Genomic DNA, 24,201 nt, shown 5'->3' on the forward strand with positions numbered 1-24,201 from the left:
TGGACGGTCGGATATACTCCTGTCTGCGCCATGTGACACACCACACACAGAAGGTAGGGATGGTGTTCACTTGCTTGGAACATAATCAATCAAGCTTGAGACCGGTTGGCTAGCTCTAAAAAGAAGCGCGAGATGATGGGTTGCAATAACACAGGGCAGATTACAGACATAGCGGACATGAACAAGGACAGTATAATCAAATACAGCCAAAACTGTGCTCTCAAGTTCTCCCAGAATTAGCCATAGTGGTGATTGTCGCTCGATTCGCTACAACCATGAAAACTTTTAATCTGTATGATTTCACCAAAGAACCGTCTTCACAGGCAGCTGACAGCAGCTATTATAATTGTCGTATGTTTCTCATTAAAAGAACCAGCTAAGGATCCTCTGTGTGATGGTTCTGTGTCGGTCTTGGTAGGTATGGTACAGCATCATCCCCCAATGCCTGGCCCCTCCCTGCCCATTCGTTTCGTTCCGTTCCCCGTGAAGACAAAAGTGTCTCTCGGCAAAGCAATGGGACGCCAAAACTTTTGTTGTTCATGCTTTCCCCCTTCCCTACCGGTTTCTCCCAATCCGCCTCCCGTCCACCTTCGCCAAATATACAGATAGTTGTAGCACCAACTCATCGCCATCATTTACATCATGGCGATGAAGAAGGAGGGAGCTAGCTCAAACGTCATTACGCCGAGGTCATCCTCAAAAACATAAGACCAGACCGTCGACATGGATGCAAATGCTTGAAAAACGCATGCGCATACTGAAATAAAAAAAGAAAATCATAAATCAAAAATGGAGAAAACGGGCCTGGAGAAAGATTACAGGAAACGGTGTGTATGTTCCACGCCCTTGCCCTGCTAACTCCTGGCAAAAGAAAAGAAGTGGCATGTAACTTTTCTCTTACTTCCTTCTCGGCATCGTCCGAAGGTCATGCGAGTACCTTTGGAGTTGAAGACTTGTTGATGACTGGTTCGATTGTTGTGGCAGCTTGATGTCTCAACAAGGGAACCGAGACCACCCTCGAGACGCCAGGATAAATAGGTGACATTCGAGACAACGCTGGCCAAAGTGTTTCGTCTGTACCACGGTGGAGAACCGACGACGCATTTGAGGGGCTTGTAACTGCCGTATCAGAACTGTTATGATCTTAGGCCGCGGCCTGGGAGGCACCGCGGCCACGGACACTGCCGCGACCACGGGCCTGACCGCCGCCGGTGAAGTTACCGCGGGCGCTTCCCTGGCTACCGGAGCGGTTCCCCTCGAATCCGCCACGGCCGCGGCCGCCACCAGTGGCGTTACCACGGGGGGTAGAGTAGTTGCTGCCACCGTAGGCGGTAGCCTTGGGGCGGCGGGGCTCAACGATAATGTTCTCGCCGTTGACGGTGTGAGGGTTGGCGGCGGCGGCAGCCTGGTAGCCAGCGACAGTAGCGAACTCGACGAAGGCGCAGTTCTAGCACATTGTTAGTTACAACCATTCTGACTTGACCACATGGTTTCATTCCTACCTTCTGGCGATTGATGTCGAAGTAGGTGAGCTCGCCGTGGGCGGCCAGAGCGGCCTTGAGGTCCTCCGCCTTGACCTTATCGGTCACGTACTTAACGTATCCCAGCGTGCCGTAGTTCTCGGTAGGTGCTTGCGAGATAGACTGGGGGCGGTTCTGGCGCTTCGAGTCGGCGCCAACGGATTGCCACTCAGCAGAGGGAGAGGCCTCCTTCGCAACCTGGGCCTCGGGTTCCTTGGTAGTGGCGGTTGTGGCAGGGGCAGCGGGTTGAGGAGAGACGGCAGCGGGCGCGGGAGCCTTAGCCTGGGTGGGGGCAGGAGGAGTGGCGGTCTTGGGGAGAGGAACGACAGGCTTTGGACCGACAGCGGCGGCGGCGCGACTAGCCCAGGACATGGGCTTCATGGGGACGGGAGCGGGAGCGGGAGCGGGCGCGGGCGCAGGCTTCTCGGACTCGACGGCAGGAGCCTTGGTGGGTGCGACAGGGGTAGGGGAGGGGTCGACAGGCTTCTCGGGCTCCTTGATGTCCTCCTCGGCAATCGCCTGGGCAGTGACCTCGGGGTCGACCGTAGGCTCCTCAACCTGAGCCTCAGGGGCCTTGGTAGTCTCAGGGGCGGCGGTCTCGGCTTCGCCGTTGTTGGAAGAAGCATCCTGGGGAGCCGCGCTGACCTCCTCCAGCTTCTTCTCGACCTCGTCGACGTCAACGGCAGGTCCAGCAGCCTCCCCGGGGTTCTCCTCAACCTTGGGCTGCTCAGCCTCCTGCTGGGCAGGGGTCTCGGCAACCTCCTCAGGGGCAGTCTGCTCCTCGGGGGCGGCCTCGGGCTCGGCAACGGGTTCCTCCTCGTCCTCGTCGTTGATGTATCTCAGGATGTCGTTGACGACGAAGTAGCCGGAGGGCTGGGGCGCAAGGACGAAAGTCTGGACGAACTTCTTCGGCTCGGCGGACTTGATAGAGCTCTCGCCAATGACCTGGATGACGATATTGTCGAATGAGGCCTGGGAGTCGACATTCGTAATGCGGACCTTGCTGTTCTCGAACTCGAGGCTCTTAATTCTGTCTTGGATAGCCTGGAAAAATGACAGTGGTCAGCAAACAATCAGCACGGAGGAGGAAGGGGGCAAAAGAGCGAAAGCAGAAACAGCAAGACTGTGTAATACGTACTTGTCGACCAACAGAAACGTTGGCGACCTCTGCCTCCATTCCATAGACGAACTGGGAGCGCTTTCCGTAGAAAAGCTGCGGGCTACTTGTTAGCACGACCAAGTTACACCGGGTGGGGAATAGGTGCTGGACATACGTGAAGCTTATCCGGGTTCTTGCTCAGGGTTGTGTAGTATTGCTCGACAAAGTACCAGCCAACCTCATCCTTGCTGAGGTTGTTGTTGTTACCGGCCGACGAGGCATCGTTGGTAGCGGTGGGACCTGATGATGTTGGCTCGACAGCGTCCTTCAGCTGGTCCAGGTTTGTGTAGTTACCGTTGGTTGCCATGATTGCTTCTGAGGAATCTGGTTTGGGGCGCAATCGGGCCGAGGCAGGTGGGACGGCGGATGGAGAAGGGTGTGATGAGGGCGCAGGAGACGATGCTCGAGGTTTCTATTCGGTTGCTTGGGCGGCTGTTCGCGGAAGGGCGGTCGGCAGTTGAAGGAACCTTCTGTTGATGGAATGTTAGATGGGCAATCAATATGCGCCAATGAGGGAAGAGGATGGAGATTCCGAGGATAGAAGCTCGCTAAGGAGAGGGGGTGGAAGAGAAGAGGCAAAGCGGCCGGGATAGTAGCTACCTCAAGAGATGCGGTGGTTCAAAAGGAAATGCTTAGAACTGACTCGAAAAGGTGTGATGACCGGGGGGAGGATCAGTACGCCGGAAAAAGAGTTTCGACGATGGTGCGAGGGGCGGGTGGGAGATGGAGATGGAGATGGAGACGCGTTACGAGAGCGATGTGCGGAGATAAGTGAGAGGTAAGGGAGAGGGAAGAAAAATGAATGTGCACAGTTAGGATCTGGGAGAAAACCGGCGCAGGGTGTGTGGGTTTTTGTTCCTGTTCAAATCTGTCGTCGGGGTGTCGGGGTGGCGGGCGGCGGGTGGGAGAGCGGAGCGTTGCGAAGAGGAGGAGGATGAGGAGAGCAAGTGGAGGTCGGGTTTTTTTTTCTTTCTTTTCTTCTTTTTTCTTTGGGTTGATGTTCGTGAGGGAGTACACTTTTGGACTCTCCTACTAGATAGGTTCGCTGGGCTAAGCGCATCCAACGATGTGAATCGGCAGGGCAGGAGGATTAAAAAAAAAAACCCCAAACCACAATTGTTGCTGCCAGATCAAGGCATGCCCTGTGTGCTCTCTGGGTAGCGTGGTGGTTTCCCGCCCACGGCCATTCATACACTGCGAGTTGATTACCGACCAAAGGTGGGGCTTTGTGTGCACAGATCTCTGGACTTCGGAGAGCTTCGAGAGTACCTCAATCAGCATATGGATGTGCCTTTGAACGGAAGTATCGGGCTATCCACAGAGGTATCACAAGTGTGGCTTATATCAGCAAGGTCGCAGGTAACCTCAAGCTCTTGGCTGGGAGCTCTGGCGAGACATGATCAACTACAGGAGGACAACAGAGAATTGCAATTGAATGATATCTAGAAAACGAAGGACTCGCAAAGCTGGCAATTCACATGGCATGCTTCGGCCCCATGCATCAGTGCATTTTAGGCGCCCACAGTAGAGCGCACGGCGTCTGTCTGGCCGGTTATTCATTGTCCTGCTCGTCGGGATTCCAGCGCACACAGTACCTACCGAGGCATGAGGCCGGGAGGCTAAGCAAGGAAGTCAGACGCCAACGCAGACTACATTCATTGTTCTGGAGATATCCTTGTACAACTCCTCGCTTGAACCTGTCAGCCCGATGGAGGTAGCCATTCCCAGGCGACGGCAATAGTCTATTGCTATTTTATTCACTTCCCCCCTTGCCCCTTGCCTTTCGCACGAGGGAGTCTATTCAACCCAGCCAAACACCTCACTCACAGCCATTGTGTTGGATCTTACGCCAATCAGTGTAATAGCGAGGCCGATTAAATCCACAAACAAGAGCAGGGTCGCCGCCATCATGAAGCGGGGGCTAAATACCCGGTACAGCATGAGGTGTCGCCTCAGCCACCCTGCCCAAGCCATGGTCGAAAGCGACTCGACAGCAAAGTAAGCCACGAAAATGCCCAGCGCTCTGCTGACGTTCTCGAGGATTCCCTTTCTTTTGGGACCAACCTTCCAGAGCACAATGAGCGGGACAGCCGCAACCGCGACGATCTGACCGCCAAATGTGTTGAGAGCCACGACAATGGGACTCCACGGGTACCGGATCGAGAAGAGCGGAATGAAGGCGCTGTCCCATTGAATGCTACTAAGAACAGCCTGGTGGCCCGTCTTGAAGTAGCCAAAGTTGCCAAGGACTCCAAGCATGACGGGTCCAATAGCCTCGTTCGTCAGGGAGTTAAGATCGAGGATCTCAGCGAGTGACATGATCTGCCAGAATAAGAGGGCCAACGCACCGCCTCCCATAGGCTTCGAGAGGAGAATGCAAGCTCCCACGATGTTCATTGGCAGGAGCAGATATCTCGCCCCGTTCGTATTGCCGTAGCCCAAAACCGTGATCTGGGTGGTTCCCGTCTTGGTCGGTGTCGTCAGGATGGACACCAACGGTGGCGCCCATACGAACGCCGTGGTTCCGGCGACAAAAACCAAGGCGAGAATGATCTGCGCCAGGTAGACTGCAGCAGTCTTGAGAGTCTTGTCCGGTAGGCTTGTAAACCACTCGCCGTTATCTGCGGCATCGAGGACCCAGTAGGTGGCCGACATGAAGAGACCGATGCGGTAGACGTATCCAATCCACGCCGGTGCAAGTCCCTCCCAGGAGCGGGTGGGCAAGAGGAACGACTTGATGATAGAAGGCAATATGAGGGCGACGGCAAAGGGGATAGCCAGTTGCCACGTGGCAGAGGTCGAGGAAGTAGCCGAAGCATAGTAGGTAGACGTGCAGTAGGGCATCTGCTCCTCGCGGCAGAGCTTCGAGAATGATGCCAATCTACCAAGAACGACAAAGAGAACCGAGTGGTAGATTGCGAGGGTGCGCTCCTTCCTTGTTGGTACGGAGAATGCGGCAAAGACGTTGGCCACGCCGAAGGTCGTGATGAAAAAAAGGAGAATCGAGTCCTCCCAGATGGTGTACGAGTTTGAGGCGAACCCAAGAGACTGGCTGAGCGTGAAGACGACAGCAAGCCAACCCCAGATGTTGTTCGGCATAAGATTCCAAAAGGTCTTACCGAAGCCGTACAACGAAACCAGGACCCCGATCGCGCTGGTAATGGCGGCGCCAGCGAAGGCATAGACAAGATCCTCAGGTCCAGTAAAGATGGAGTATCCAGCTCCAGCTGCTGCTCCGGGGACGGCACCGAGAATGGCTGTGAGGAACACCTTCTTATGGAGAGTTTTGTACGAAGTGGCAGCATCGCCCTGAACGCCCTGAAGTTCCAACTTCTTCTCCGCCAGGTCGAGCTCGAGGTCATCGAGAACGGCAAAGTCCTCGTCCGCATCGCGGGAGACATAGACAAGCAACGTGACGACGCCAACGGCCATGACTACAATGCCCGTCACCATCTTGGGCACGTCGAAACGGGCCCACAGATCCTTGCAAATGCGCAGCGTCTCCTCTTGGAATAAGTTGAAGAAGCCGTGAGAGTCTTGCCATGACTTCCACTGCCACGACCGTTCGGCCTTCCTCCAGAGATGCGATACGTGGCCAGCGGTGGCGCTCTTGGACTGGTCAATACCGCGAGCGGCAAAGTACGAGTCTTGGTATCGCTGGATACCGGCGGCTGTCATACGCGACACGGCTGCAAGGTTGTCCCAGGCCTTGCCCTTCTTGCCAGTGAAAGCTTCCTCGATGGGGCTTCCGAGGTTGTTGTAAGGGATGGGAATCCCTAGTAGCAATGCCAGAGTCGGGACGAGATCGATCTGATTGACTGGCCTAACCTTGGCCATCGCGGGCGGCTCCTTGAACTCGGGTTTCGTCCGACCGAAAAACGGGCGCTTGGAGTACATCCACAGAGCTGCCTCGACCTCGTCGTCGCTCTCTCCGCCGTGGTCGCCCTTGGCGTCCATGCCGTGGTCTCCCATGACGACCAAAAGAGTGTCATCATCAATTTGAGCCACAAGATCACGGATGAAAGTGTCCATCTGTTGAAGCTTTTCTCTCATTGCCACATGGTTCGGGCCGTATCGGTGTCCGGCGTGGTCGACACCAAGCAGATGTCCAATGAGTACGTCCCATTTGCCCTTCTGCTCCTGCTCGAGGAGTGGGAAGATGTGATCGATAACACCATTGTCCACCGTGTGCAGATCCCAGACGTTGAAGCTATCGTATGCGCGGCTTACGTTGGCTTCGAAGTATCCGGGGAATAGAGACCACCAAGTATCGTCACCGAGGTGGGCAATGCGCTTCCCGGCGTCCTTCAGCTGCATAAGCAAGTTATCCTCCTTGATGGCCGTGCCGGCAAAGTTGCTGCCGGCATCGATGAAGGTCGGCAGGGTTCCCGTAGTCAGGCCCTTCAACCGCTGGAGCGTCGTCGTCGGGGGGTCGGCTATGAAGGGGCGCAGGAAGGCGTGCTCCGGTGACTTGACGGCGGTCTCGTGCAAGAAGGGAAGCGCGTTATGGAACGGGGCCTGGTCGTCAACGGGAACGGTGAAGTCGTACCGCAAGGCGTCGACAACGACAACCACTGCCTTGTTGAAGGATTTGGGATGCCAGCAACCCCCCTGGACCGTGCCCTGGCCTTTCCAGCTTGACGAGAGCTCGATTGGCGGCGCCGTGCAGTTGGACTTGTCGTCGAGAACCAGACGTGTCAAAAGGAACCCGCTGGTAAAGAAGGCAATGCCAACGGCGTGCAGACACAACATCCAGGCCCAGAACCCGACGGTCCACCACCACCTGCGCTCGTACGCATCCTTGCGCCGAGACTCGAAGACCTCACGCTGCTTTTCGAGCAGCATTGCCCTTTCCTTCTCGGTCTGTATCTCCTCGGGCGACCTGCTGGCATCCTCAATCGCCTTCTGACGCTTCGCTTTTGCGTACTGCTCGGCGATTGCCTTGTAGTCGGCTGCCGGCGGCGCCTTCGCTCGGGTGGCTTTCTGTTGTGGCATTGTGGGCTTGACTCGACTGGGCTAAGTTGGTGGGAAGCCAGGGAAGGGGAAGAAGAAAAGGAAAAAGGAGAAGGAAAAAAAGGGGAGGCGAATCAAGGCTGGCACTCGATGGCCATTGGACTATAGGAAACTATCAAGCCCCTGTTCCGGTGTTGGTCGATGATTGTTCTTGGGATAGGTATTCTGTTGATCGTAGCTTGTGAGAGAAATGAGGTGGTATAAATGGCGAAAGGAGCTCAAATTTGGGAGGTTCCGGCAGCAGCCGTACCAGCGTGGGCCCGGGTGGCCAGCATTGGTGGGGCAGTCGGATGCCATTCAGGGGCCAAGGTTCTGCACCTTTGCGGCCGGCAACCGTTGGGGCCACTGACAGGGCTTGTGTTGAACCCTGTATGTCATCATCAGTGAGGTTAGGTAGGTAGGTACCTAAGTAGATAGGCTAGTACTCTGCACAGAGCCTCGTTGCTACGACTTTATATGATCATTCGTGGGGAAATGTCGACGCAACTCGAACGTTTGTTTGGTTCGTAATCGATTATCTACTCTGGACTTCAAATACCAACGCGTTTCCAAACCAAAACAAAACCACTCAGCTCAGTCCAAGCGCCACTCCAATAACACCCGTTCTCTAACCAGACAGCAGGGGTCAGGAATTACTCGATATCTGCTTGGGAAAACTTGCGCGCGGAGATATTTCTCTTGAACAATTCATCCATGTCCGCCTGCGGCCTGCCTCGGACCTCTGGCAGGCAAAAGTATGCCCAACCCCAGAATACGGCATTGATGCCAGAGTATACCATTGCCGCGCGAGGTCCAAGACCCCATCCGTTGGGAACGTCCTCCAGCATTCTCGGCAATAGCCACATGTTGAACTGGCCGGCGATGAGGTACGCTACACGACCGATGACGAGTGTCTTGGCCTTCTGGCGAGTCGACGGTATCTCAGGGTTGATGGCGTATGCGAGCGGTCCGATTGAGAGGTTGTAAACGCCGGTGAAGATGACAAGCAGAACCGCAATGACCCATGGAATTGCCACGTGCGCGTCGTTGAAGAACCCCAGAACACCGACACCGGCCATGAGAACAACTGCAACCCCCAGGCCCCAGAGCCAAATCGTCCTGCGCCCAATGTACTTCATCAGGGGCCAAGATGTGACGATGCAGATAATACCGATTGCGTACTGTATCAGCGTGAAGTCGTACGACTTGGAACTGCTCATACCGGCCTTCTGATACAGCTTGGCTGAGTAGAACATGAGCGCCGATCCACAGAGTTGTTGCGTGAGGTTCGTCGTCACAACGATCATGGTGCGGCGGAGGTTGATGCCGCGGAAGCATTCGAGGTAGGTGATCTCCGATTCGTTCTCGTAATTCTTCTCTTGGTCATTGGTGAGCTCGAGAACCTTGACCTGGCCGTCGACGGGATATGCCGCATCTTTGTTCAGTCTGTTGAGGGAGCGGCGCGCGAGGTCGGGGCGGGACTGTCGTATGAGCCACCAGGGCGACTCAGGAGCGAGGAAGACGCAAATGAGAATGGGTATAGGCCAAATCCACTGAAGAGCGACGGGCAGACGATACGCCAAAACGTCGTTGTCCTGGATGGTCGTCACAGTTTTGATCGCTGCTGTGGAGAAGAGCTGGCCGAAGATCCAGCACATGGAAATGAACGTCGTGAGGGCCGGACGGAGCTTCAGAGGGGAGATGTCCGATGCGTAGGCTAGCACACAGGCTTGGAAAGACCCCCACGGCATGCCCAGGAGAAAACTGCCGCCAGCAATCATTCCGAGGCCAGCGTTGTAGCCTCGCGTGGGCAAGACCGCCGTCGCGAAGAAGTTGACAAATAGAAACACTATAACGGTGCCCAGGGATACCATCATGGTCTTGCGGTAGCCGTATTTGTCCATGGACAAGCCAGCAAAGTACATGGCTGAGACCTGCCCGGCCTGACTGCTGGTGAGGATCATGGATTGCCAGAGAGCGGGTATCTCTTTGGCGGCGCCGCGTCCCGAGGAGTGGCCAAAGAGGTTCTGGAACTGGGCCAGGGAAAAGAAGTTGCCCATGAGAGCGAGGTCGTAGCCCTCCCCGACGATGGTTATGGCGAAGAGGATGGACCACTTGATCGCAGGGCGGAACTTGTTGACGGTTTGCATGTAGGAATGCTGTTCCTCGTACTCTCTGGCGGCCTTTGCATCTGGATCCGAGGCAATAGTATCGTGCACAACTTTTTTCCCTTGTGAAGAAGACATGTTGGAGGACTGTTGCTGAGATGTATAGTAGGGATGACGATAGAAAAGTATTAGGCCCGTCGTCGGCTCCGTCAAAATCAAGCTGGGCAGAGAACACCATTGCCAAAAGTTCACAAAGCGGGACAAGCGTGTCTCTTATGCAGGACCGTCGACAAGAGGTAGGAGAGACGCTCGAACTTACAAATTACCAGAAGTCGCTACCGCTTGAGCTTGTCGGCTCAAGACCAACAAGGTTGAGAAGGGGCGTCTCTGGTGGTGTGGTCTGGAGCTGCGTGACTGGTTGCACAGCGGAAGGGATGAAGTACTAGTTGAGTATATATGACTTGCCTACCTCCTTAAGGTACATATTGATAAGTTCCAGGGGGGGTTGCGGTCAGAAGGGAAGAAGCATCGCCGGCTTAAGAAACGACCTGTGGGTACGACCTCTCTGTCATCACACGGGTTCTCCATTCTGTTCTGTGCTATGACAGCTTGCATGCGCCGTATACGAAGATACTCAAGCACTAGAAAGTGCACGTAACTAACCCCGTCGCCGGGAATGGGTTGCATCTTATGTGGCAATGATTAACTAGGTTTGCAGCCACGAAGGACAGCAGATTGTCGATCCATACATGGGGCTCAAAAGCAAGAATAGCGGCTTTGGGCAGGCAGGCGGTTCCGCCACATGCAATAATACCGGGTCGATATGTGTTTCTTTGAAAAGGCCACCAGGACCCTACCCTCGAAGAGTAAAGTCAGTTGGCGAGTCCTGTTGAGACTGTATCCCAGTAGACTACTCATACCACTAGCCGGATGCTCCAGCTCAGACTTGCAACAAATGATGTTGTATGCCTGTGGTGCATACTTGCTCCCCGAATCACGATATTCAACTGCATTATTCTAGCATCCTCCTCGGGCTTCTCCAAGTCGTCAGCGTCTCGAGTCACCGCTCCGATGCCTCGAGCTGTAGTAGTCCCGCTCTCTGTCCCTGTCCCTGTCACGGTGTCCATGCCCATGCCCATCCCTATCTCTATCCCGTTCGCGCTCACGGTCCCTCTCATCCCGATAACTCTCCCCCCTCCGCTCCCTGCGCTCGCTCCGCTTTTTCTCCTCGCCGCGACGATACTCATCCAGTCTCGGCCTGCTACTCTTCTTCTTTCCGCCTTGGTTCCACTGTCCCAAGTCCTCCGTACCCTCGAGCTTCTTAGCCCCGAGACCGAGCTGGTTCTGCCGCCGCTCCGTCGGCTGCTTCTTCTTGGGCCCGCGCATCTTGCCGTCCCAGCCCATGCCGCGCAGAAGTGCAGCGCCAAACTCGCCGTCTGGTATCGCATCGTAGTCTGCAAGCGTCGAGTCCTCACCCACGTGCTTGATGTCAGACAGGTAGGCGTCCTGCTCCGTCGCCTGAATAACAATGTCCTCTTCCTCGTGACGCTTCTTCCCCAACAAGGCGTCCATAGCATCTTCATCCGCGGTCCGTGGAACCTTCTCCTTCTCCTGTGAACCGTTCTCCTCCATGGTTTGTCCCCCTGTCACATTCTCGACATGATCTGTCGCAGCCTCGTCGCTCGTCTTGCGCCTCTTGACACTCAAGCCCCATTGAATCTGTTTATCCGCGTCGGCGGGTTCTCGATCGGTCTGTTGTTGCGCGGCATTCTGCTGGTGTCGCTGCTGCGCCTGCACCTCAGCAGGCAGCAGGTTCTTGCCGCCTCTGCGCCCACGCAGTTCCGACTTCCAGTCGCGGTTCCCCTGTTTCTCAATCACGAGTGCGCGGGGCGTCTCTTTCTCTTTGTTTTCGCCACCAAGTTCTGTGATTGCTTCGTGCCGTCCGCGACCGCCATCGTGCTCGCCGTCCGAGTCCGAGTCGAAATTGTTTTTCAGCGCGTTTGTCCGTGACCGCTTGCCTAACGATGATGGCGGGTCGAGGCGGGAAGGTTTCTTGTTGGGTTTTGAGCTCGAAGAGCCCCCGAAGCTGATCGCTATCCGTGGAATCTTGGAGCCGTCTGACATGGTGTTGGCAGCGAGGCAGGCTATGGTGGGTTGAAAGAGTAGAGAAATGCCAACCGCCAGAGGCTGAATCACAGAAAGAAAGTATTGGTAGGTTCACCTTGCGACGTCAACTTGCAGGGATCTGGACCATATATGCCTTACGTAAGGTGGAGCCGCATTTGTGCCTGTTAAAGCTCCTGGGATGTGCTCACGTAGGTACCTAGTAGAACTCGACCTTTACTTCCGTGACCGCTGCATTTCCTCTATTTCTTTTCCCCACGCAAATTGCTATTTCCTCACATGTCTAAGATTTTGAGTCGCTTGGTAGAAATTGTCTTGCTTAGAAAGCAAAGACCTGGTCCTCAAGCTTGCTCACAGGGCGGGCCTTCTTGAATCCGAGGCTCTCGGCGGTTTTCTTGAGGCCACTGACCATCGGCGGGGGACCGCAAAGCAGAAGCTTGACATCGTCAGCGGGTTTGGGGAGCAGATCCTACAAGATTGTTAGCATTGCATACGACGAACATATCCCGAGAAGCCTTACGGTGATCATGTCGGCGGTGACGTAACCAACGCCGCCAGTCCAGCCAGCAGGTGGCTTGTCCAGGACGTAGTGCACACGGAAGCCGCTGTCCTCCTTGGCAAGGGTGTCGAGATCCTCCTTCAGCAGTATGTCCTGAGGCGTAACGTTGGCGAAGATGAGATCGATCTCGGTCTTGTCACCGGTTGGGCGGCCGCGGATGACGGCACGGATGATCTGAAGCATGGGAGTAATGCCAGTGCCGCCAGCAATCATACCAAAGTGACGGACCATGTTCGGTGTGTAAACGAAGGCGCCCTTGGGACCCTTGACCTTGAGCAACTGGCCGACCTTCATCGATGCTAGGTACTTGGAGATGTTGCCGGTGGGGTAGGACTTGATCAAGAGGTCAAAGTAGCCAGGCTGGTGGTCGCCAGAAATTGGAGTGTAGGAGCGCACGATCTCCTTAGTGGTGCCATCGGGCTGGGGGCAGTTCGCGCCGATAGAGATGTGCTGGCCGATAGGGAGGCCGAGGATGCTCTTCTCAGAAGGGAGGTTAAAGCGGTAGCTACAGCAGCAGTTAGCCAAACGATCGAGCTCAGAACTCGGGAGATTACTTGCATGGCGACATTGTGAGAGATGATGGTCTTTTCCTTAAGCTCGAACTCTTGGAAAGCATCGGGCTTGAGAACCTTCTTGATTTCTGCACGCGGGTATGTCAGTGGTCAATTCCGAGGTGTTCCGAGAGGGGGCCGAACTCACGCATCGAGTTGTACTTGTAGGCACCCAGCGCCAGCGACAAAAGGACAGCGTACGGGACCCATTCGCGCTTGGTGATGGCGCATCCCAGAATGATCAGACCGGCGGGGATGTAAATACTGTCAAAGTACTTGCGGGAAGCGAGAGTGTCGGCCATGATGAAGGTTATGTCTGGAGCTCTTCTCCACAGTAAACGGGCAACAGTTGCAACTGGGCTTTTTGCTAGCTCGGGTTCCAAGGCGTGGGAATCTAGAGGTTGGAAGAAAGACCTAGGTCAGCTAATGCCCTAAACTTTGCATGAAAAAGAGCACTGACGGAAAAGACCGCTACTGGGGAACTTGTCGCGTTCAATTGGTGTTGGATAAACGTTGGAGCTTGCGGCAAGAGCGAGCGTGCAACCAGATATCGTAAGATCGCGAAAGTGGGACAACCCCTCCGGTTTTCTGTTGAGCTGTCGCGTTTCTGCCACTCCTGTAACGGCGAGCGGTCAAGTCGCAGTGCAGTCTTTTGCGAATGCGAGGGTCGGTGTACGGACGCGGGGCGGAAGCGTGAAAATGAGCCGAAACTGGCAAAATAAACCCGACGGACCCGAAGTCGGCAGTTACAAGTCACTCCAGAACTTACGCCACAGTGTGGCTCATTAATGTCGCCGAAAAGGGTCTGTTCCGAATTTGTTCACCCACGACACCACGACGCCACTTTGAGTACAGCAACACGTTAGCTTGCGTCCATTTGGGACCCCTGCAGATGCGCGTCGTCGTTCCAGAGATGTGCAGAGATCAGCAAGTTGATCAACCACCTCCCCTCCCGGGGCTGAGCTGCAGGAGCCCTTGCAAATGAGGACAAGATACCCGAGACACAAGTATCTCAACACTCCGAAATGCATGTAATAGTGCATGTTACCATATGTTCGGCTGCAATCTTTCGCTACTACGGATACCATCGCCATCAAAGCATCGCACCGGCTGCGTAATGGTGTAGCAGACGGGAAATGCTTTGGACTCGCTCTCTGCGTTCATTCCTATCGTCTCGTGAGTCAAGATTCCTGTTGCCATGTCTGCTGCAGGGCGAGTAGGAACTTTTGCAAGTGAAAGCCTCGCTGCTGGCACATACAGCTTTCGGCAAGCTCGACCGACATCAGCACAACAGCCATGTTTCGTTGACGGAGGACTCAAATCCGAAATGCCCCCTCGTATCGTGCCTCGGACCTTTGGCAACCATAAGCACTATGGATCCGTTCGATGCCATATCAAGCCACGAACATGCCACCTTTTGGGGCTAGTCAGTTGCCTTTGGAGCCGCCGATTGCTAGTGGTACCTTGGTGACATGACAGCAGGACAGGACCGCTCATGCATTGGATCGATCGGAAAGACAAGAGTTATCAAGTGATGACATCATGGACTCCAGCGGCGTGTTGGTGACACAAAATTAAGACGAAATGTAACTTTAGCAGGAGGCAGCTATCCGACCTGGGCGGTGTTGAGTGCATCTTGAGCAACAAGAACTTAGAATGCTGTTCTGAGAAATGTGGTGCGGGTTGGGGGGGTTTCGGTGAATGGTAGCCGGAAACAATGTGTTATGGGCTACCACTGCATGGCATTGCATCGCATTGTACCTAGTCCTACCGCCATCGGGATTCCCTTCCCCAAACAGAATTCTTGTTCAATGGGTCCCGGGAGCAGGAGAGAGATAGAGAAAGAGTGAGACATAAGGAATTGTTGGACGAAGAATACCATCATCGCGCGTTCTCGTAAACAACACGTTTACGCTACCGGTAGCGTCGAACAAGAGTTGCGTGAAATTCGAACTGGGTCTCACTCTTAGCCGATAGCGGTGGTTGAGAAAGTGAGGCCGGTCAGATTGTCGAACGGTGCCGGCTGGTCCCCGCTTGAGGCGTTGTGTCGCCCCAGGCACACCCGTTGGGCTGGATGCGGGAGGAGGTCCGTGCGTGTCCGCGGTAGGAAAACGTACCTCCCGCCGCGCTCGTGTCACCGCCGTATGAAAGGAGAGTGTCGATTTCCTCGGAATCGCGGTCCCGACGAATAGGTAGGCCATGTCATGCTGTGGCTACCACTAGGGCAATTCTTTTTTCTCCTTCTTTTTCTGTGTGGCACAATTCCGGTTCATTTCTCGACACACAGGAATAGCTCTAGGTTACAACGACTGGGATTTGCTGGCTTGGCAAAGGACTGGGAGGTGAGTTTGGTTTGATGGGATACCAAGGTAGGTATTGCACCACCTCCAAATGGTGGACAAAGCGTGCGGCAGTGGCTTTCCCCCCTTTCGTAGCTTCGCGGACGGGAAAAAGACAGCGAAACGAGTCGACAGGGCAGTAAAAGGGCGCCCACCCATCCCCTGCACTGACGACGATCAGAGACAAGTCACAATCTTGACATGTTGCCCCCCAGCCCACATCCAGTCCATAGCTTGAAAGCCCCCCAATTTGGCCGGGGCGGGTTGTTTCACATCTTCGCATCCGCGGAGTGCAGAGCCCGCCGGGCTGTTCAGATGATCGCGTCGCCGCCGAGCAGTCCATTCCTTGGGTCTGGGAAATGGGATGCGTTTACCGATGTCTTCAGAGTGGGGAGACGACACTGCAGAGATTACAGAGTACAGCCCAGCGGCAAGTCTGAACCGTTGTACATTGCAATCGCCACCCCTCTGGTGGGTGAAGTATGTTCGCAACCAGCTGCACACATGATGGCATTCGGCAGCCTCATACCAGAAGATATGTTGGAGTGAGAGTCCATTAGGTGGTCATTCGGTCGTTGGGCCGACGAATCTGTCTCTCGCGCTCACCCTCGGTAAGGCGGCATAATGCTCGACTCGTGACTAATGCGCTTACAAGTAGGAAGTCAATTGGTCTTGGTTCAAGCGCCCGGCCGGTATTCCGCAGCCATGAACAAATGAAGGGTCCCAAGACCACCCCTCGTATCCGTATGAAATGGGGCTGACAAGGCCATCCATCCGCCAGGGCACTCGGGGCTCGGGAAAGGCCTTCTGTTCAACTCATCTTAGCCTTTGAAGAGGGATAAAAGTCTATTCAGGAACACGAGGGGGGGGAACGCCGAGAGTACCGCAGCCTCAGCCCGTAGAGAACAGTGTACAATCAATTTGTGTCCGGAAGAAGCCGCAGTCGGGAGTGAAGTGGCTATGCAGCTAGAGGGAGATTTGAAGCAATCTTGAGATATTTCAATTCGCCAGGGCGCCCCTCTAGCTGAATATGAAAGTGGCTTGGGACGACCCTTACTCTCGGACTCACCGGCTCTAGCGCGTATCCACGGTAAGGAGCCTCAAAGGAAAAGAAAGCTGGAGAAGGTTGGGAGAAGTTGTAGAAACAAAAAGGTAAACGGAGGGGGATAAATCGCCGACTATCAAGGCGAAAATCGATGGGTGGGTGTCTGGGTGATGACGATCAGAGAACGCTACTAGAAGAATCCCGGGCGGACCTGGGTTGACCAAGAACGACGTGCATGGCTTGGCAGTGGTGCGGGCGAACAGGCCTGAGGGCAGGGGTGCAGCACAGGGACATGCCAACGGAAGCAGTCAGAACGATAGGAAGCTGCCCGCCTCTTCGCCAGCCAGCATATTAACATATCCTAAGCCCGAAGTGAAGGATGTGGGATACACGGCACATGCGGAGTTCTGGCATCAGCTACGCCTGACAAAGCGTACTGCGACTCCGCGCGATATCCCATGCCCACTGGGGTACATCACACCCGGATGGTATGTCGCGCTACGCTTCGTATCCGTGGTGTACACAGTAGGTAGACCCGTGGCCCTGGGAGCCACTCGACGCGCAGACGAGCAGGCGTCTCGAGAAGCGGGCTGGACGTGCTCGAGTCTCGAAATGCACCACCCATTCTGCGTACGCCAGCTTGGCTGTTGGCATACCGGTAGTGTAGTAATAAGAACCCACGTCTAGTTGGTGGTAGTCGCTGGCGCGGCGGGCTTGCGAACGCGAGGCCCCATGGAACCGGACAAGCCTGAGAATCAGAGGGAAATGGAGGACCGGAGAGAGAGGGTGCCGGAAGCCATGACGGTGCAGGCATTGCGATAGCATGTACAGAGTATCCTTACCTAGGTGCCTATGTACTATCAGTTAAGTGCCCGTCCCATTTCAAGTGGTTGGAAGCATAGTAAGTACCTAGGTAGCCGGGGAGTGAGTGCCGTGAACTGCCGTACGAATGCGGCATGCGGCATGCGGTATGCGGCAATTCTCGCGATGATATGTGCATAGAACTGAATTGCACAGTTTCTAACAGCCTCATCCATACCTACATCAGTAGAAGCCACGTAGCGTACCTACTTAGGCACTGATGGGTCACCTGCCGCCTCTTTGGCACGAAGGCTGCTGCTGCAAGCAGGCCACAGACCCGTAGCACCATGACCCACGCAAACAGTGCATAATGGCCCATGGGATGGATAAGAGTGGACTGGAGTGCATGTTCGGATGGTTGCCGCTGTAGTCTGTAAAAAGTCCAGTTTGTTTCTTAGGAGCTCACCAAACCACTTCCCACAGGATGTGCCATGCCAGCAATCGTAAACCTTCAGACAGCAGCTGAAGTAGCTCCATCAAGTTAATTCTTTTCAGCCACCAGGACAATAACAACGGATATCCGTCTAGGACAAGAAGCGCGAAGGAATTATGTCATGGGGAAATGCATGGATAGACAAACAGACAATCGAATCCAGGTCAGAGCGCGTACAACTTACCTACCAATACGGTACATACCTGGGTAGCTACCTAGGTCGGCAGAGATATACCTGATCGGCCTACATGTGAGAAGGGCCGCACATAGTACCAAGCCCAGTGCATGCCCAAGACATACCATACCGCCCCGAGAAGCGCCTCCGATTGGTAACGCGCGCCATGTTCGTCGACCAGCAGAAGAAGCAAAGGAGGGAGCAGAGGATGGAGAAGGCGCCTGTGGGCCTTGCGCCGTACGGAAGAGCCACGGAGGGCCAGGAACCCCGCGTGCGTATTATTGGACAACGTTTTCAGGACCAAAACAGGATGTTCATCGATAACATCATAGCTGCATCAAGCTTGGGCTACAGAGGACTGTCCACTTGAGACTTGCCCACTCCCAGGCCTGCCAGTCCTATCCAATCTCAAGTCTAGGAGGCAGCACTCCCTTTTCTGTCTCTCTCTGTCCGCTGCCGCTTTTGCTACGCTGCGAACACACACCAACATCTTTTCCTCTTCATCCGTCCCTTTCTCCAAATCTCACTTGCCAAACCATCATTCCCATATCCGACCCTTCCTCATCACTGCTTATTTCCTTCAAGTCAAACCCACCTTGAACCCCGGCTGGCCCTGCACCACTCCCGCACGCAACGCACTCGGTATCTTCGCCCGCCCGACTCGCACCGCCCTGTCTCTGCCAGTAGCCAGGATCAGGTCTCTTGTCTCTCACACCTCGTCTCGTTCGACATCTTTCCGCATCCACCCACCCAATCATCCGAATTGGTGTACACCCCCTCGTCGCCCGTTGCTACCTCCCACCCTCTCTGTTTCGAGTCTTTCCTTGCCCTTCCAAGCAAGGTACCTAGCTTTTGTTAGACGCTTGCTGTGCTGCTGCACTTTGACCTTTCAGTCTCGCTTTATCTTTAAACAGCTGTTCCCTGCTCGCCGGGTATCTTTTCTTTTATTCTCACCTCGCTCGGCGAAACAATTGCAAAGTCCCTTAATAGCACCCTCCGCCATCCATCCTCTTTGTATACACTTGTTGTCCCCTTCCTCTTCTGATACCCTTCTCCTACCTTATCATACATCTCACATACCACCCGTTTGTTGCGTTGTCTCGTTGACGGAGATACCAGCCTTCCCCCTTCTCCGCTTCCCGCAAACCTTTACCCTCCAAGCGTCAAACATCGCATCAACCACCAGTTTCCAATTGACCTCGACGACCCGCCTGTTGATAAACGTTACATGGCCCAATAATCTGTATTCTCGACCTTAACGGCCCTTGTAGGCCCGAGCAGGCCGGGGCTTTTCCTCCACCACGACGACCACGACCGCGACGAGACGAAGGAATAGGCTGGGCTTGGACCCCCGATTACCGCACGTCAAATCTGTCGACCATGGATACCGCCGCGAACCGGCGTTCAATGCTGCCCACTATTCAGACGACACATCATGGGGACACGCTCAGTACGAGTAAAAGCCCGGCAGACCTACGGAGCGTCTCGACACCAACTTTAGGGGGTAAGAGGCGGAGCTTCTTGACAAAGACCTTCAGGAAGGTCAGCAGCAGCTCCTCGTCCACCGATCTTGCGTCCATGTCCGAGGATGCATCTGGTGGCCTCCACATGAAGTCGAAACGAGTCCTCCACAAAAACAACAATTCTGGTGGCTCGACATCATCCTCCATTTTGAACCGCCTCAACCGCCGTGCCTCCAAGGACTCTTCCACCAGCTCCCACTTATCGGAGGAGACGCCAAACTATCTCAGCCCTCAACCGCCGCCGAATCCTGTCAGGATTCTCAAGCATGGACCGCTGAAGACCGACAGCCGCTTGTGGAAGTCCCGCGCCGAGTATGTCGTTTTGACTGACGGGCATCTCATCAAATTCAGCAGCGTCGAAGCAGCAAGATCAAACTTCGCCGAACTGGCACCTCCATCAGCACGCTTAAAAAGGTCATCAACATCGTCTTCTTTGAGTCAGGATGGTTCACATTCAGATGGCCGGGTCGAGATCCCCCTGTGCAGAATCGTCAACATCTTCAACGAAGAGGGCGTGAGTCCTCATTTTGGGCTGGATGTATGGTGGTCCGAGACTTCTCCAGTGGTGTCATGGGCTTGCACAAAACTATTCTTCGGTGTGCCCCCAGAGCGAGACGATTGGATGTCCGAGATTCGCCGTGCTACCCGTGAGTCTGTGGGCTCGTCCACCGTGCCAAAGGGTCTCATTGCCTCAAATGTTGAGTCCGCCATCTACGCCATTGTCGCGAAAGAAGAGCCATCGTGCCTCGGGTGCCCGCTGGACATCTTCCCGGTTGTCCAGCGCACCACTCTCTTGAGTTCCAAGGCAGAGAACCTCGAAACTGCAAAAAAGTCTCGTGATGGGTCATCGTATTACCTGCTCCTCGGCCAGAACAAGTGCTATCTTGTTCGGGTGGCAAGGACTTCAGTCTACAAGGCACCCCAGGATATCGATATCAACGCTGTAGTCTTCGGTTTGACATCGCTGGTCCGCTTGAAGGCTACCATGGTCCCGCACGAGGAGCGGTTTGTTCTTGGATTCCGGTATGTGTTTGTACTTAGTGATTGGGGTCGCGAGCACACCGCTAACCCACAGAGGAGTTTACCCTGCGAAAACGAAAAGCGCCTCGAGCTCGCTAGCCGTTGGTACAGAGAGATCGTTATGACCTTTATGAAGGCAGACCGTGCGGTGAAGCCGGCGTGGCCCCAGCACATGCAACGCGACATTTTTGACATCCGAGGCCTTACTGCTCAGCTCCTGCTTCCATCAGGCCAGGACTATGGCGGACTTAAGCGAACTCTCGAAGCATACTGCGCGACCTTCCAATGCAAGGCTCCCGAATGGACGGTGAATTGGAAATGTGAGCGCAGAGAACACTGCCCAGAGTTCCGCCTCCTTCCCGCCAAGGAACCTGTAGGATACTCGGCCCTTCAACTTTTGGCCGTTTTCAAGGCCCTCCGGTTCAACGACTACTTCAAGGCACTGTCTTTCCGCGACGTTGACTTTTCGCCCCTTTGCGGCTTGACTGATGTTCCAGGCTGGGACGAGTCTGTGGCAGATGTTAACCGGGATGGTAAGCCGGCTACTCCCGATGGATCGATATGCTTCTTTGCTAATTGCAACAGGTCTCGTGATAGATAGTGGCCACCGCGATATCCTCAAAGCTGCGCCATTGCTCTCTCAAGAGATTCACGCTGTTGCCTTCACCTCCGGGTCGGTCAGGAAAATCGACTTGACCAACGTCCTGGCTTTGCGGAATATCGTCGGCGTTTCGCGTGCTCGAGCTGGTTCCAAGAAGGAGCCCGAGGTTGTTCGGCCGATTCTCTTGCTCCTCAGAACTGGCAGCATTCCTTGTGATACCCTGCTGGTCGGCGGAAACCCGCTGACCGCAGCAGAGGTTGGTGATCTGGGTAAGTGGCTTTCACAGACTCTTGTATACATCCTTGACTGATGGGATGTAGTCGACGTTTTGCACATTCCCGATCTTCTAAGGGAACTGGACATATCCAGATGCAATCTTGATGAAAGAAGCTTGGAGGAAATCTGGGACGCCTTGCCATCTCAGGGATACAAGATGGAAGCACTCAACACCTCGCGCAATATCGGTCACGTCGACCACATGGTGGTCAAGAACAACCTGTCCCACTTTGCTTGCCTTCGAAAACTCGGTATCGCCGGCAATTGCCTAAGCCAGTTCATGGACCCCATCTTTTTTGATGAAACCATCATGAGGTGGGGCTTGGAAGAGCTGGATCTTTCAAACATCAACGTAAGTCCTCCAAGACTCGTGTACATCTTCATCCGCTAACGCTTCCATAGCTGAATGATGCCACGCTGCAAGTTCTTGGCAATTATCTGCAGTGTCCCGAGGCCAACTACCTGCGCAGGCTGGATCTCAACAACTGCGGGATGACGGGCACCCAAATCGCTGAGCTATTCCGCAGTATGGGCCAGGGGAGAGTGATGACGTGCTCCATCAGCGGCAACTATCTCGAGACTGGTACAGAATCACTGTCAACTGCCATCGCCTACAACTTCGGGCCAACATCATTGTTCATGGATATGATTGAATTCCAGAACGAGGAGAACTACATCAAGATCATCAAGGCATTGTCCCTCAACCGAACCATCCGACTGCTCAGTCTGGTCGGGACCTCGACTCCTGGGCAGGTCAGCGAAGTCGCTTGCATGGCCGTGTCTGACTTCTTCGCCACGAATCAGTCCGTTCAGTACCTGGACTTCTCTGGCTTCTCTGCCAAACTCGACGAGGGACAGCTAGGTCTAGGCTTCTCGCGCTCTCTTTCCGGACTCGCCGAGAACACAGCGCTGCGCCATCTACGAATTCGCAACCAAAAGCTGAACCTGAATATTGGTGACCTGGCGCACGCCATCCATCTCAACCAGACTCTTACAACTTTGGATGTGCAGGAAAACAACTTTAACCTGTCGAATTTGTCGCACATGGTTCGATCTCTCGACCAGAACAGCTCCATCCAGGAATTCTGCCCCTTTTCCCGCGCCGAGCTCAATACGGCCATCAAATCTAGTGTCCAAAACGTGGGTATGCCCACTAGCCAACCGTCCTCTGCTCGAGCTCGCCGAGCATCCAAGGTTCTTTCAAAAGCCACGTTCGAGAGTTTCGCAATGGAAATGGACAAAAACAGTGCTCTCATGCAAAACCTAAAGGACGAGTGGAGTGTCAAAACAGCTCAAATTGATCACATCCTCGAGAGAAATCGGACACTGTCCCTCGAGAAAGAAATGGCTCGCATGCAGTGGGACCCCCAGGACGAAGGCCAGGAGGATTGGATCACTCTCGAGCTCGGCAACGTCTTCGGCGGGCTCGCTGTCAAGGCCATGAAGACTCGGCGTAAAGTCATGCAGCCGGGCTACCGTGGAAGCGTGTACTTCGGTGCCAACACTCCTCCTTTGGAGCCTATGGAAGAGTTCGGTGCTCAGGCGGCTCCGCACCATGTCACCCGAGAGGAAGTTATGGAAAGTCCTGCAACGGAGGGCGCCAGTGGCTCTTCCGGGCTTCCGACGCCTCCCGAGTGGGCACCGGCCGAGAGCCCTGTGAAAGGGTACGCCATCGCCTCAAGCGTCCCTCAGTCTCGCGATGCTCCTCGCATCGTGGACGACAACGCTGATGAATTTGATTTTTCTCTTTTGAAACACATGATCCAACACGGATTCAACCTCGACGATCCGACGCAGACACAGTCCAGTGACGTCGGCAGGAAAGCCGGGGCCTCAGTGTCGACCACGAGACTTCCGTAACCCAGTCACCAGGAAGGAATGAACAAATGACACCACAAAACCATACACAAAAACACAAAAAGAAACAAACAAAAAAAGGACCGAAAGAAAAACCAGCCAAGAATGAAAGAGAAGAAGAGAAATGAAAGAAGAAAAAACACACAGATGGAACAAGACCAAACAAGTCTCCAACATCCTGACTTTCTCACACCCTCAACATAGATATCAGCGACGTCAACATATTTCTTCTTTTGGTAGTGTTTAATCAGGCGTTCTCAAAAATGGGGGGTTTAACGTGTGTTGAAGATACCGCGCGGGATTGATACCCACACTCGCAGGAAAGCATTGTTAGTACCGGTCGAATTTTTGTGTGGATTTACCTCATATCATTTGTTTGGCGTTTTGAGGTCTCACAGGTTTAGCATCCTTCTGGATTTTGATGTAGGAATACTGACTGAGCAATTCGGCTTGGAGGTTTTTTGTGGGGTGATGGGGTTTATTTGAGATAGGCCAAGATATCTCACCTATAATACATAAGTTGTGAGAATACTACAAACATATTTTTACATGCATCCTGTGGGAAAACGTCTTTGGCGGTGGCCACAGGGTGAGAAAGCTCCACCTTCCGGGTAAAAATTCCTTCTACAGCTGTAAGTGCCTCGCATTTACTCGGCCGTCGTCTTCTAGCCGCCCTTAATAGACTATGGCGTTTTGGCTTCTTTGATTGAACTGATGGGATGGCTTGTGTAGTAGTAGTGGTGAGTGGTGTTAGTGTTACTGTACTTGTCTGTAATATTAGAGAAATCGTCCAGAGACGAGAAGGATAAGGCTCACGGCATCCAAATTGTTTGAAGCATCTAGTTCGGGAGGCGCCAACATGCTTGGATTGTGCTGAACCATAACCTCAGAGACAGCACTCGAGGGGAACAAACGGACTGCCGGCCTTGATTTTGAATCCATCGACTCTGGTCTTGAGGGATGCGGTACTTGCGTTGTCAGTCCCGGACTTCGGGTTGGTGCATGAATGGTATTCCGGGGTCCCACTCGGAGCCGGATACGGTTGGAACATGGCCAAT

The 24,201-nt window shown here is 54.3% G+C and overlaps 7 protein-coding genes across 7 annotated transcripts; 2 read left to right on the plus strand and 5 right to left on the minus strand.

The window, feature by feature from the left end:
- Positions 1 to 1,144: 1,144 nt before the first annotated feature.
- Positions 1,145 to 2,986, minus strand: CH63R_02331 (NTF2 and RRM domain-containing protein; the record flags this gene model as incomplete). The annotated part of the gene is made up of 4 exons (XM_018297306.1): positions 1,145 to 1,447; positions 1,503 to 2,564; positions 2,659 to 2,733; positions 2,795 to 2,986. 4 exons carry the CDS (start codon positions 2,984 to 2,986, stop codon positions 1,145 to 1,147), a joined length of 1,632 nt encoding a protein of 543 aa, XP_018162122.1.
- Positions 2,987 to 4,476: 1,490 nt separating this feature from the next.
- CH63R_02332 (GPI ethanolamine phosphate transferase) lies at positions 4,477 to 7,674 on the minus strand (the record flags this gene model as incomplete). The annotated part of the gene is made up of 1 exon (XM_018297307.1): positions 4,477 to 7,674. One exon carries the CDS (start codon positions 7,672 to 7,674, stop codon positions 4,477 to 4,479), a length of 3,198 nt encoding a protein of 1,065 aa, XP_018162123.1.
- A 650-nt stretch (positions 7,675 to 8,324) lies between these two features.
- CH63R_02333 (Alpha glucoside transporter) lies at positions 8,325 to 9,917 on the minus strand (the record flags this gene model as incomplete). The annotated part of the gene is made up of 1 exon (XM_018297308.1): positions 8,325 to 9,917. The coding sequence occupies one exon, from the start codon at positions 9,915 to 9,917 to the stop codon at positions 8,325 to 8,327; it is 1,593 nt and encodes a 530-aa protein (XP_018162124.1).
- Positions 9,918 to 10,826: 909 nt separating this feature from the next.
- Positions 10,827 to 11,903, minus strand: CH63R_02334 (Pre-mRNA-splicing factor SPP2; the record flags this gene model as incomplete). The annotated part of the gene is made up of 1 exon (XM_018297309.1): positions 10,827 to 11,903. One exon carries the CDS (start codon positions 11,901 to 11,903, stop codon positions 10,827 to 10,829), a length of 1,077 nt encoding a protein of 358 aa, XP_018162125.1.
- A 319-nt stretch (positions 11,904 to 12,222) lies between these two features.
- CH63R_02335 (NADH-cytochrome b5 reductase) lies at positions 12,223 to 13,315 on the minus strand (the record flags this gene model as incomplete). The annotated part of the gene is made up of 4 exons (XM_018297310.1): positions 12,223 to 12,372; positions 12,424 to 12,939; positions 13,017 to 13,102; positions 13,162 to 13,315. The coding sequence occupies 4 exons, from the start codon at positions 13,313 to 13,315 to the stop codon at positions 12,223 to 12,225; spliced, it is 906 nt and encodes a 301-aa protein (XP_018162126.1).
- A 4,717-nt stretch (positions 13,316 to 18,032) lies between these two features.
- Positions 18,033 to 18,236, plus strand: CH63R_02336 (uncharacterized protein; the record flags this gene model as incomplete). Its single annotated transcript, XM_018297311.1, has 1 exon — positions 18,033 to 18,236. One exon carries the CDS (start codon positions 18,033 to 18,035, stop codon positions 18,234 to 18,236), a length of 204 nt encoding a protein of 67 aa, XP_018162127.1.
- Positions 18,237 to 19,246: 1,010 nt separating this feature from the next.
- CH63R_02337 (Leucine rich repeat protein) lies at positions 19,247 to 23,146 on the plus strand (the record flags this gene model as incomplete). The annotated part of the gene is made up of 4 exons (XM_018297312.1): positions 19,247 to 20,942; positions 20,995 to 21,279; positions 21,331 to 21,638; positions 21,689 to 23,146. The coding sequence occupies 4 exons, from the start codon at positions 19,247 to 19,249 to the stop codon at positions 23,144 to 23,146; spliced, it is 3,747 nt and encodes a 1,248-aa protein (XP_018162128.1).
- Positions 23,147 to 24,201: the final 1,055 nt, after the last annotated feature.

The sequence above is a fragment of the Colletotrichum higginsianum genome, chromosome 2 (assembly GCF_001672515.1).
Source record: "Colletotrichum higginsianum IMI 349063 chromosome 2, whole genome shotgun sequence".
NCBI classification, from domain to species: Eukaryota; Fungi; Ascomycota; class Sordariomycetes; order Glomerellales; family Glomerellaceae; genus Colletotrichum; species Colletotrichum higginsianum.